General features: G+C 46.1%; 1 protein-coding gene across 3 annotated transcripts in view; it reads right to left on the bottom strand.

Annotated features, from left to right (window-relative positions):
* LOC127651384 (general transcription factor 3C polypeptide 1) overlaps nucleotides 1-13013 on the bottom strand; it is a 30930-nt gene extending 17917 nt beyond the window's left edge. For all 3 annotated transcript variants that reach the window (XM_052137172.1, XM_052137171.1, XM_052137170.1), the window contains exons 1-13: nucleotides 12761-13013; nucleotides 11908-12111; nucleotides 11658-11834; nucleotides 11436-11579; nucleotides 11265-11361; nucleotides 11048-11171; nucleotides 8119-8295; nucleotides 7875-7990; nucleotides 7471-7762; nucleotides 7200-7369; nucleotides 7029-7132; nucleotides 6783-6936; nucleotides 1548-1651 (exon numbers count right to left, since the gene is read on the bottom strand). In XM_052137172.1, the coding sequence (XP_051993132.1) occupies nucleotides 1548-1651; nucleotides 6783-6936; nucleotides 7029-7132; nucleotides 7200-7369; nucleotides 7471-7762; nucleotides 7875-7990; nucleotides 8119-8295; nucleotides 11048-11171; nucleotides 11265-11361; nucleotides 11436-11579; nucleotides 11658-11834; nucleotides 11908-12111; nucleotides 12761-12990 (2093 nt within the window). In that variant the 5' untranslated portion in view covers nucleotides 12991-13013. The remainder of the gene's footprint in view (nucleotides 1-1547; nucleotides 1652-6782; nucleotides 6937-7028; nucleotides 7133-7199; nucleotides 7370-7470; nucleotides 7763-7874; nucleotides 7991-8118; nucleotides 8296-11047; nucleotides 11172-11264; nucleotides 11362-11435; nucleotides 11580-11657; nucleotides 11835-11907; nucleotides 12112-12760) is intronic.
* Between the last annotated feature and the right edge of the window lie 220 nt (nucleotides 13014-13233).

A 13233-nucleotide genomic window follows, 5' to 3' on the forward strand; every position in this document is an offset into this window, starting at 1 on the left:
CTTTATACCACTTTTAAAGCAACAGAGTTGACCAAAGTAACACAATTTAAAAAAAATGACCACAAACACCAGTAATCTAAAACACAAACACAAGGCCAGTGTAAAGACATGTCAGACGTGACGCAACCCGTTTAACCCGAAAGTGAAGATTCAGGCAAGAAATAACTGTCATAATAAAAGCACGATTCAGAATATAAACTAGAGCCCTGAAACTGAAGAAATTGTGACAGAAATATATAACAACTGTATAGTAAAATATAATATTAACTGTAATAATAAAACCGGGAGTTCTGGAAAATAATAATAAAAATAATAATTAAAGCTGTAAGCAGTGATGAATGGGCCCTCGTACCCTGGTGCCGTTGGGGCTGCTGTGCCAGGGGAATGTCACTCCAATTTTTTAGCACTTAATTGTTGTTCAGAGTGTATCACAGTGTAAAACATGTCATTTCCTGTAGCCAGTAGGTGGTGCTATGACTATAACCGAATATTGGCATATAGAAGTGTTCAGGCCGGGACTCTTATCAAACATGTGAAGTTTGGAGCAGATTGGACATTTTATGTTTGAGTTATAACAACTTCCTGTTTCATGGCGAAACATGGAAATATGTCAGACTGCTATGGACACGCCGTTCAAAGAAAACTCGTAATGTATCATCGCCAAGGCCTTTAAATTAGACAGACCGAATATAATGTTGATCTGATGAAATCTCTAGGAGGAGTTTGTTAAAGTACGAGGCCTGGAAATGGCAAAAACAGAGCAAAAATGTAAGAGATAAATCAAAATGGCTGACTTCCTGTTGGGTTTAGGGCATGGGTCCAAGAGACTTTTTTGCATGTGTTGACATGTTACACATGTATACCGATTTTCTTACGTGTAGGCGAAACGTGGCTTGAAGGCTGCTTCGTTGAAAGTTTGTAGGTGGCGCTATCGAGCCATTTTGCCACACCTCATTCTGAAACCCAAATCAGATGTACATTTTCATCAGTTCTGATGCGGGTGCAAAGTTTGATTCATGCGATTCATTTGGGAAATGATAATAAACGGCTCGCACCATCGGTGCTCTAATAATAATTAAAAACAGGATTTGGTAAAGAATAACAGATTCCAGTAGGGTGCAAAACACTTCAGCAATGCATCCCTGATAGAGAATCTCTTGAAGGAAACATTATTTGTTTATTATGGACACTCAATAGGTTAAACGGGTGTGTTCAATAGCACATTATCACATTTATACTGGGAAACTGAAATTGCAAACAGAAACAGTGAAATTTCACTGGTATCCTACAAACTACTGAAATGTTGTTACCGTGACAACACTAATTGGAAATGCATCATGGGATTGTAGCTCATTCCTCATTAAAGTTGTTAAGTACACAGTCTTTGTGCTTCAAATCAAAGTTAGTAATGTTGTGATTCACCTCAGAGCCGGTGGTTTGGATTCATGAACTCTTTCATGAAGGATTTGATGAAATCACTCTAGAACCAATACTTCCAGAACCAAGTATTTAGATTTGTGTTTTGTGGGTGCAGCGTTTATTCTCACTGAATTGCAGATCCGGAGCTGGACATGCGCAAGCGGATTTGTTCAATATTGCTCTTCAGCAGCGGATCGTCAGGAGTGACAGACGGATGGACTACAAACTCAACCTGAGAGAGAGAGAGAGAGAGAGAGAGAGAGAGAGACATATGCTACGTGTTTAACACGTGTTGTTGTATATAAACTCAGCAATAAAGAAGCGTCCCTTTTTCAGGACACTGTATTTGAAAAATAATTTTGTAAAAATACAAATAACTTTACAGATCTTTATTGTAAATGGTTTAAAATGTTTTCATGTTTGTTCAATGAACCATAAACTCTTAATGAACATGCACCTGTGGAACGGTCGTTAAGAGACTAACAGTCGGCAATGAAGGTCACAGTTATAAAAACTAAAGAGTTACTAAAGAGACCTTTCCACTGACTCTGAGAAACACCAAAAGAAAGATCCCCATCTTCATGAACGTGTCTTAGGCATGCTGTATGGAGGCATGAGGACTGCAGATGTGGCCAGGGCAATAAATCACAATGTCCGTACTGTGAGACGACTAAAACAGGAAGTACAGCTGATCATCCTCGCTGTAGCAGAACACGTGTAACAATACCTGCACAGGATCATCCGAATATCACACCTGCGGCACAGGTACAGGATGGCAACAACAACTGCCCGAGTTACACCAGGCATGCACAATCCCTCCATCAGTGCTCAGACTGTCCGCAATAGTCTGAGAGAGGCTGGACTGAGGGCATGTGGGCCTGTTGTAAGGCAGATCACCGGCAACAACATCGCCTACGGGCACAAACCCACCTTCACTGGACACAACAGGACTGGCAACAACGCCACCAACGGGCACAAACCCACCTTCACTCGACCAGACAGGACTGCCAACAACATCGCCTACGGGCACAAACACACCTTCACTGGACCAGACAGGACTGGCAACAACACCACCTATGGGCACAACCCCACCTTCACTGGACCAGACAGGACTGGCAACAACGCCACCTATGGGCACAAACCCACCTTCACTGGACCAGACAGTACTGGCAACAACGCCACCTATGGGCACAACCCCACCTTCACTGGACACAACAGGACTGGCAACAACGCCACCTATGGGCACAACCCCACCTTCACTAGACCAGACAGGACTGGCAACAACGCCACCTATGGGCACAACCCCACCTTCACTCGACCAGACAGGACTGCCAACAACATCGCCTACGGGCACAAACACACCTTCACTGGACCAGACAGGACTGGCAACAACGCCACCTACGGGCACAAACCCACCTTCACTGGACACAACAGGACTGGCAACAACGCCACCAACGGGCACAAACCCACCTTCACTCGACCAGACAGGACTGCCAACAACATCGCCTACGGGCACAAACACACCTTCACTGGACCAGACAGGACTGGCAACAACACCACCTATGGGCACAACCCCACCTTCACTGGACCAGACAGGACTGGCAACAACGCCACCTATGGGCACAACCCCACCTTCACTGGACCAGACAGTACTGGCAACAACGCCACCTATGGGCACAACCCCACCTTCACTGGACCAGACAGTACTGGCAACAACGCCACCTATGGGCACAACCCCACCTTCACTGGACACAACAGGACTGGCAACAACGCCACCTATGGGCACAACCCCACCTTCACTAGACCAGACAGGACTGGCAACAACGCCACCTATGGGCACAACCCCACCTTCACTCGACCAGACAGGACTGCCAACAACATCGCCTACGGGCACAAACACACCTTCACTGGACCAGACAGGACTGGCAACAACGCCACCTATGGGCACAACCCCACCTTCACTGGACCAGACAGGACTGGCAACAACGCCACCTACGGGCACAAACACACCTTCACTCGACCAGACAGGACTGGCAACAACGCCACCTACGGGCACAAACCCACCTTCACTGGACCAGACAGGACAGGCAACAACGCCACCTACGGGCACAAACCCACCTTCACTGGACCAGACAGGACTGGCAACAACGCCACCTATGGGCACAAACACACCTTCACTCGACCAGACAGGACTGGCAACAACGCCCCCTATGGGCACAAACCCACCTTCACTGGACCAGACAGTACTGGCAACAACGCCACCTATGGGCACAACCCCACCTTCACTGGACCAGACAGTACTGGCAACAACGCCACCTATGGGCACAACCCCACCTTCACTGGACCAGACAGTACTGGCAACAACGCCACCTATGGGCACAACCCCACCTTCACTGGACACAACAGGACTGGCAACAACGCCACCTATGGGCACAACCCCACCTTCACTAGACCAGACAGGACTGGCAACAACGCCACCTATGGGCACAACCCCACCTTCACTCGACCAGACAGGACTGCCAACAACATCGCCTACGGGCACAAACACACCTTCACTGGACCAGACAGGACTGGCAACAATGCCACCTACGGGCACAAACCCACCTTCACTGGACACAACAGGACTGGCAACAACGCCACCAACGGGCACAAACCCACCTTCACTCGACCAGACAGGACTGCCAACAACATCGCCTACGGGCACAAACACACCTTCACTGGACCAGACAGGACTGGCAACAACACCACCTATGGGCACAACCCCACCTTCACTGGACCAGACAGGACTGGCAACAACGCCACCTATGGGCACAACCCCACCTTCACTGGACCAGACAGTACTGGCAACAACGCCACCTATGGGCACAACCCCACCTTCACTGGACCAGACAGTACTGGCAACAACGCCACCTATGGGCACAACCCCACCTTCACTGGACACAACAGGACTGGCAACAACGCCACCTATGGGCACAACCCCACCTTCACTAGACCAGACAGGACTGGCAACAACGCCACCTATGGGCACAACCCCACCTTCACTCGACCAGACAGGACTGCCAACAACATCGCCTACGGGCACAAACACACCTTCACTGGACCAGACAGGACTGGCAACAACGCCACCTACGGGCACAACCCCACCTTCACTGGACCAGACAGGACTGGCAACAACGCCACCTACGGGCACAAACACACCTTCACTTGACCAGACAGGACTGGCAACAACGCCACCTACGGGCACAAACCCACCTTCACTGGACCAGACAGGACAGGCAACAACGCCACCTACGGGCACAAACCCACCTTCACTGGACCAGACAGGACTGGCAACAACGCCACCTATGGGCACAAACACACCTTCACTCGACTAGACAGGACTGGCAACAACGCCCCCTATGGGCACAAACCCACCTTCACTGGACCATACAGGACTGGCAACAACGCCACCTATGGGCACAACCCCACCTTCACTAGACCAGACAGGACTGGCAACAACGCCACCTACGGGCACAAACCCACCTTCACTGGACACAACAGGACTGGCAACAACGCCACCTACGGGCACAAACCCACCTTCACTGGATCAGACAGGCCTGGCAACAACGCCACCTACGGGCACAAACACACCTTCACTCGACCAGACAGGACTGGCAACAACGCCACCTACGGGCACAAACACACCTTCACTCGACCAGACAGGACTGGCAACAACGCCCCCTATGGGCACAAACCCACCTTCACTCGACCAGACAGGACTGGCAACAACGCCACCTACGGGCACAAACACACCTTCACTCGACCAGACAGGACTGGCAACAACGCCACCTACGGGCACAAACACACCTTCACTCGACCAGACAGGACTGGCAACAACGCCACCTATGGGCACAAACCCACCTTCACTGGACACAACAGGACTGGCAACAACGCCACCTACGGGCACAAACGCACCTTCACTAAATCAGACAGGACTGGCAACAACATCGCCTACGGGCACAAACACACCTTCACTGGACCAGACAAGACTGGCAACAACGCCACCTACGGGCACAAACCCACCTTCACTCGACCAGACAGGCCTGGCAACAACGCCACCTACGGGCACAAACCCACCTTCACTCGACCAGACAGGCCTGGCAACAACGCCACCTACGGGCACAAACCCACCTTCACTCAACCAGACAGGCCTGGCAACAACGCCACCTATGGGCACAAACCCACCTTCACTAGACAAGACAGGACTGGCAACAACGCCACCTATGGGCACAAACCCACCTTCACTGGACACGACAGGACTGGCAACAACGCCACCTATGGGCACAAACCCACCTTCACTGGACACGACAGGACTGGCAACAACGCCACCTACGGGCACAAACCCACCTTCACTGGACCAGACAGGACTGGCAACAATGCCACCTATGGGCACAAACCCACCTTCACTGGACACAACAGGACTGGCAACAATGCCACCTATGTGCACAAACCCACCTTCACTGGACACAACAGGACTGGCAACAACGCCACCTACGGGCACAAACCCACCTTCACTAGATCAGACAGGACTGGCAACAACGCCACCTACGGGCACAAACCCACCTTCACTAGATCAGACAGGACTGGCAACAACGCCACCTACGGGCACAAACCCACCTTCACTGGACCAGACAGGACTGGTTTGTCACACCAGGGGTGATGGTCGGACTCGAGTTTATCGCCGAAGGAATGAGCGTAACACAGAGGCCTGTACGCAGGATTGATTTGGAGGTGGAGGGTACATCATGGTCTGGGGCGGTGTGTCACAGCATCATCAGACTGAGCTTGTTGTCATTGCCGGTAATCTCAACACTGTGTGTTACAGGGAAGACATCCTCCTCCCTCATGTGGTCCTGCAGCTCATCCTGACATGACCCTCCAGCATGGCAATGCCAACAGTCATACTGCTCGTTCTGTGCGTGATCTCCTGCACAACAGGAATGCCAGTGTTCCGCCATGGCCAGCGAAGAGCCCGGATCTCAATCCCATTGAGCAGGTCTGGGACCTGTTGGATCGGAGGGTGAGGGCTAGGCCCATTCTCCCCAGAAATGTCCGGGAACTTGAGTTTGTCTTGGTGGAAGAACGGGCACATCAGTCCATGAGGAGGAGATGCACTGCAGAACTTAATGCAGCTGAACCAGATACTGACAGTTACTTTAGTGAACCTCCCTTGTTCAGGGACACATTATTCCATTTCTGTCACGTGTCTGTGAAACTTCAGTTTATGTCTTAGTTCTTGAATCTTTTTATGTTCATACAAATATTTACAGATGTTAAGTGTGCTGAAAACAAAAGCATTTTGTTTTTGCGTGTTGTGTTTGTACCTTCCTGTGCACCCCGTCCTGTATGACTATGGTCTGGTAGAGTTTGAGAAGTCCCTCTCGAGACAGCATGCGTGTCAGTCTCATTATACTCTTCTTACACACTTTAGAGTTCACTCCATCCTTCCTCTCCTCTTCAGTCAGCAGCTTCTGCAGCCTGACACACACACACACACACACACACACACACACACACTAAACACACACGGATGCTAACACACGAGTGCATGAGTACGAGGAGGATCTTACGAGTAAAAGCCCTCGATGACTTTGCTGCAGCGTACGGCTTCGATGATCATGTTCTTGCGTTTGAGCAGTCGATACGTCTCGTGAACTTCAGCTTTCTTCATCTCCTGTCAGAAACACACCGTCAATCATGTGTGAAACAGAAACACACAAACCTGCTGGACTCACACATACCTCTGTGAACACCTCTATCACCGGTGGTGCGTCTTCCACATGTGATTGGCTGGCACTCATACAGGGGGCATGGTCAGCTGGGATGGGGCACGAATCATCCGTTTTCTGCCGCGATTTAGCCTTCTGTGAGGACTTAGCTCCGCCCACTCGAGGTGAAGATGAAGGCTTTTCTGAATAACGCAAAACAACAAAAATGTTGACATGAGACGCCACTTTTAAAGCGGAGCAGAACGCAAACTTCCCTGAGCCGTGATTGGCTCTTGTCACTCACTCTTGCTGTTGAGTTTGGACTGTTTGGGCTGCAGGGGTATCTGGAGTCTCGTCTGTGCCTCCTGCCCCTCAGAACTGCCCTCCAGCACCTCCTCCGAGAACTTCATGGGCTGCTCCGGTTCTGGATCCAGTTCTGGCTGGTTCTGGGGTTCTGGTTGTGTGAGGTGTGTGGTGCGCAGGTGTTTGCTGCGCTCTTGTTCTTTAGTGAACTTCACGTTGAGTTGACTCTGTTCCACAAAGTGTTTGCTGATGTATTTAGTGGTTCTCTGACGCCCCTCATCCACCATAAAACCCTGAGACACACACATAAAAGTATTATAAAAACAATCATAATGCCCTAAAAATAGGCTTTTATGCTAAATAATAATGTTTTTTTCTTATGTGGTGAAATGTGAGATTTCATACCTTGATCATATTGATTCGCTGCAGTAATCTACAGATCATTCGTCCCTCCAGTTTTCCGATGTTGAGTCTCATTCTCAACACTGACTGAGAGATCCCTCTAGTCCCGGTCGACACCACTGCAGCAGCCAATCACAGTGCAGAGAACAGTCAGAACACACACTGTACTGCTCAATATTTACAGTGAATACAGATATAAGTTTAATCTTTATCTGAAAGAGACATAAAACTCTTAATAAAGTTGTACCGATATCGTAGGCTTGTGTGATCATGTCACGCTCGATATCACGAGGCACCGCATGATCACTCCCCTTCACGATCGCATCACCCTCTTCATCATTGTTCTCATCCTCCTCATCCTCCTCCACTTCCTTCTGTCCATACGGCTTCAGCAGCTTCAGACAGCGGACATACACATCAGTGCCTAACAACCAATCACACGAGAGACTACTGAGCGAGTGCAGTACAATTAGATGTAGTAGTAATGTTGTGATGATGTTGTGATAATGTTGTAGTAATGCTGTAATGTTAAGGATGGAGTAATGCTGAAGTAATGCTGTAGTAATGTTGAAGTAAAGTTGCCATAAAGCTGAAGTAATGTTGTGGTAGTGTCTGATGCTGTAGTAATGTTGTGGTAATGTTTGATGCTGTAGTAATATTGTGGTAATGTCTGATGCAGTAGTAATGTTGTGGTGATGTTTGATGCTGTAGTAATGCTGTGGTAGTGTTTGATGCTGTAGTAATGTTGTGGTAATATTTGATGCTGTAGTAATGTTGTGGTAGTATCTGATAATGTTGTGGTAGTGTTTGATGCTGTAGTAATGCTGTGGTAGTGTTTGATGCTGTAGTACTGTTGTGGTAACGTCTGATGCTGTAGTAATGTTGTGGTAATGTTTTGATGCTGTAGTAATGTTGTGGTAATATTTGATGTTGTAGTAATGTTGTGGTAGTGTCTGATAATGTTGTGGTAATGTTTGATGCAGTAGTAATATTGTGGTAATGTCTGATGCAGTAGTAATGTTGTGGTAATGTCTGATGCAGTAGTAATGTTGTGGTAATGTCTGATGCAGTAGTAATATTGTGGTAATGTCTGATGCTGTAGTAATATTGTGGTAATGTCTGATGCTGTAGTAATATTGTGGTAATGTCTGATGCAGTAGTAATGTTGTGGTAATGTCTGATGCTGTAATAATGTTGTGGTAATGTCTGATGCTGTAGTAATGTTGTGGTAATGTCTGATGCTGTAGTAATGTTGTGGTGATGTTTGATGCTGTAGTAATATTGTGGTAGTGTCTGATGCTGTGGTAATGTTGTGGTAATGTCTGATGCTGTAGTAATGTTGTGGTGATGTTTGATGCTGTAGTAATATTGTGGCAGTGTCTGATGCTGTAGTAATGTTGTGGTAATGTTTGATGCTGTAGTAATATTGTGGTAATGTTTGATGCAGTAGTAATGTTGTGGTAGTGTCTGATGCTGTAGTAATATTGTGGTAATGTTTGATGCTGTAGTAATATTGTGGTAATGTTTGATGCAGTAGTAATGTTGTGGTAGTGTCTGATGCTGTAGTAATGTTGTGGTAATGTCTGATGCTGTAGTAATGTTGTGGTAATGTCTGATGCTGTAGTAATATTGTGGTAATGTTTGATGCTGTAGTAATATTGTGGTAATGTTTGATGCAGTAGTAATGTTGTGGTAGTGTCTGATGCTGTAGTAATATTGTGGTAATGTTTGATGCAGTAGTAATGTTGTGGTAGTGTCTGATGCTGTAGTAATGTTGTGGTAATGTCTGATGCTGTAGTAATGTTGTGGTAATGTCTGATGCTGTAGTAATATTGTGGTAATGTTTGATGCTGTAGTAATGTTGTGGTAATGTTTGATGCAGTAGTAATGTTGTGGTAATGTCTGATGCTGTAGTAATATTGTGGTAATGTTTGATGCTGTAGTAATATTGTGGTAGTGTCTGATGCTGTAGTAATATTGTGGTAGTGTCTGATGCTGTAGTAATGTTGTGGTAATGTTTGATGCTGTAGTAATATTGTGGTAATGTCTGATGCTGTAGTAATATTGTGGTAGTGTCTGATGCTGTAGTAATATTGTGGTAATGTTTGATGCAGTAGTAATGTTGTGGTAATGTCTGATGCTGTAGTAATATTGTGGTAATGTTTGATGCTGTAGTAATATTGTGGTAATGTCTGATGCTGTAGTAATATTGTGGTAGTGTCTGATGCTGTAGTAATATTGTGGTAATGTTTGATGCAGTAGTAATGTTGTGGTAATGTCTGATGCTGTAGTAATGTTGTGGTAATGTTTGATGCAGTAGTAATATTGTGGTAATGTCTGATGCTGTAGTAATGTTGTGGTAATGTTTGATGCAGTAGTAATATTGTGGTAGTGTCTGATGCTGTAGTAATATTGTGGTAATGTTTGATGCAGTAGTAATATTGTGGCAGTGTCTGATGCTGTAGTAATGTTGTGGTAATGTTTGATGCAGTAGTAATATTGTGGTAATGTCTGATGCTGTAGTAATGTTGTGGTAATGTTTGATGCAGTAGTAATATTGTGGTAGTGTCTGATGCTGTAGTAATATTGTGGTAATGTTTGATGCAGTAGTAATATTGTGGTAATGTCTGATGCTGTAGTAATGTTGTGGTAATGTTTGATGCAGTAGTAATATTGTGGTAGTGTTTGATGCTGTAGTAATATTGTGGTAATGTTTGATGCAGTAGTAATGTTGTGGTAGTGTCTGATGCTGTAGTAATATTGTGGTAATGTTTGATGCAGTAGTAATGTTGTGGTAATGTCTGATGCTGTAGTAATGTTGTGGTAATGTTTGATGCAGTAGTAATATTGTGGTAATGTCTGATGCTGTAGTAATGTTGTGGTAATGTCTGATGCTGTAGTAATGTTGTGGTAATATCTGATGCTGTAGTAATGTTGTGGTAATGTCTGATGCTGTAGTAATATTGTGGTAATGTCTGATGTAGTAGTAATATTGTGGTAGTGTCTGATGCTGTAGTAATGTTGTGGTAATGTTTGATGCAGTAGTAATATTGTGGTAATGTCTGATGCTGTAGTAATGTTGTGGTAATGTCTGATGCTGTAGTAACATTGTGGTAATGTCTGATGCTGTAGTAATGTTGTGGTAATGTTAGAGGAGTATTTGTGTGGTCTCTGACCTCGTTGTGTTTTGACGGGTCTTCCGACGGTGTTGAGTTCTTGCAGAGGAACACTCAATACACACACCAGCTTAGCTGCAGTCATGTACTGATACACACGCTTGAATGTGCGCTCGCTGACACGCTACACAAAACAGACATCAAATAAACATTCACATACATAATCACAACACTGAATGTTTGAAGAATTTAAATGTGAAATGAGAGTTAAACTGACCAGCTGCCCTCTGATTTTAACCATGATGCCAATCTTATTGGGCAGCTCAGACAGGATCTGAGACGTGGTCTCCATCAGAATATCATATTTACCCCTCCTGACAGAGGAGAACACATCATCACACACATTACATACACGAGTATTAAACACACGCACATGTGTGAGTGATACCTGTCCACGTGGAATCGTTTGAGCAGCAGCAGCAGTGAATATTGTTGTCCTCCTGATGGCAGTCGCATGACGTGTGGCTGTAAAGTGATCATTCTGTTTCTGTCCAGAGTCCTCCTGAGATAATGCATCTTACCTGCATCCGTTCTGACCAATCACAACACACCTCACGTTATTACATCATCTATTCTGTCAGCTTTCACTGGTGTGCAGTGTATAACATACCTGAACACACGTACGTGCAGGTCTCGCTGTAGTTCGCCCTGCCAGCGGGCCCGGCCCAGTCTCTCCAGTATACAGTAGCACGTGTCCGGCAGCTTGAGCTCAGAATTCCCCTCCGGCCCGATCAGAGCTCGATAACGGACATCCTGAGATGCCACCATCACCAGTTTCTCACCCCACCTGAAAAACACAGCGGCGTCCGTCAGTGTGTCACCCGACGTGAAGCCTGCGCATCATCTTGAGCGTGTCTCACCGGGTCTGGGCCTGTTCCAGCGTCACCAGCGCTTTGAGCTCAGCGGTTCTGATCTGGTCCGTGATGTCCGTGCGCTCTCTGTAGTACAGACAGGAGCCCTGGATGCCGTCCGGGTCGTCGGTCACCACGCTCATCGGGTACACGTCCTCCGGGTCGGCCTCAAGCATCTTATGAATGCCAGTGTTATGATCCACCTCCACAAACCTGAACACAGACAGTCAATGTTCACAACGTTCTGTTCCATCACGAGCGTCAACTCTAAATAAACATTGATTATTTAATCTTACATGCACAAGTCCTGATTTATTAAAGGAATGATTGCGGTTTAATACAAGTTCAGATCAATCGACAGTATTTGTGTCAATGTTGATAACCACAGAAATTAATTTCGACTCGTTCCTCTTTAAAAAAAAAAAAAAAAAAGCACAAGTGTGTGTTCCAGAGACTCTTACAATGCAGGTCAACGCGGCCAATTATTGGACGGTTTAAAGGCAGAAATGTGAAGTTTATAATTTTATAAAAGCACTTGCAATAATTATTCTGTTAAACTCATATAATAACACATAACTTTACTAGATCATCTCTTTGATCTGGTTCATAAACTTTTGAATTTGTTCCTAAAAAAAATGACCAAATGGAAACCATAAACTAACGTTATGAGAACATTCTGTATGTTCTGGGATTACAGTACAAACCAGATAACCGTTCCTTATTCCTATTATTTCAACAAAACATCACTTTAACTGTCAGACTGGCAATTGACAAACCAGATTATTAATAATAAATGATTAATTATGAATCTCGAATAGTTGAACCGTAAGAACAGTGAGTGTTACTATAGCAACAGACTGACCGGTCGTGTATGGTGACGGGTATTCTGGGCTCGGGCGACAGATAGAATCGGATCTCAGGTGTTCGGCTCACTGCGCTCCAGAGGAACTGTTTACTGAGCGGGTCCAGATTCATGCCGAACACGGGCTGACGCGTCTGAAGCCTCAACCACAGAGTCTGAACACTGATGCCGTCCAGACCCTCCAGAGCCACTTCATCCAGAACCGCCTCCAGCGGGTCCATCATCCTCATCAAACCGAGCTGACATGTGCAGCTTCCGCTATCAGCACTGCTTCTGTCCCTGAACATCCGAACACTGGCGCTCTTTTCTGCCACCTGCGGACACCCGCGGTACTACAACACTGAATCACATTAGAAATCAAATAAACAAAGAAATAAAATACAATCATGGAGGAAATAACACAATAATTAAGAATATAACACAATAAAAAACTGAAGAATAAAATAAGCAACAGAGGTGTTACGGTTTACTTT

The sequence above is a fragment of the Xyrauchen texanus genome, chromosome 11 (assembly GCF_025860055.1).
Source record: "Xyrauchen texanus isolate HMW12.3.18 chromosome 11, RBS_HiC_50CHRs, whole genome shotgun sequence".
Classification (NCBI taxonomy): Eukaryota; Metazoa; Chordata; class Actinopteri; order Cypriniformes; family Catostomidae; genus Xyrauchen; species Xyrauchen texanus.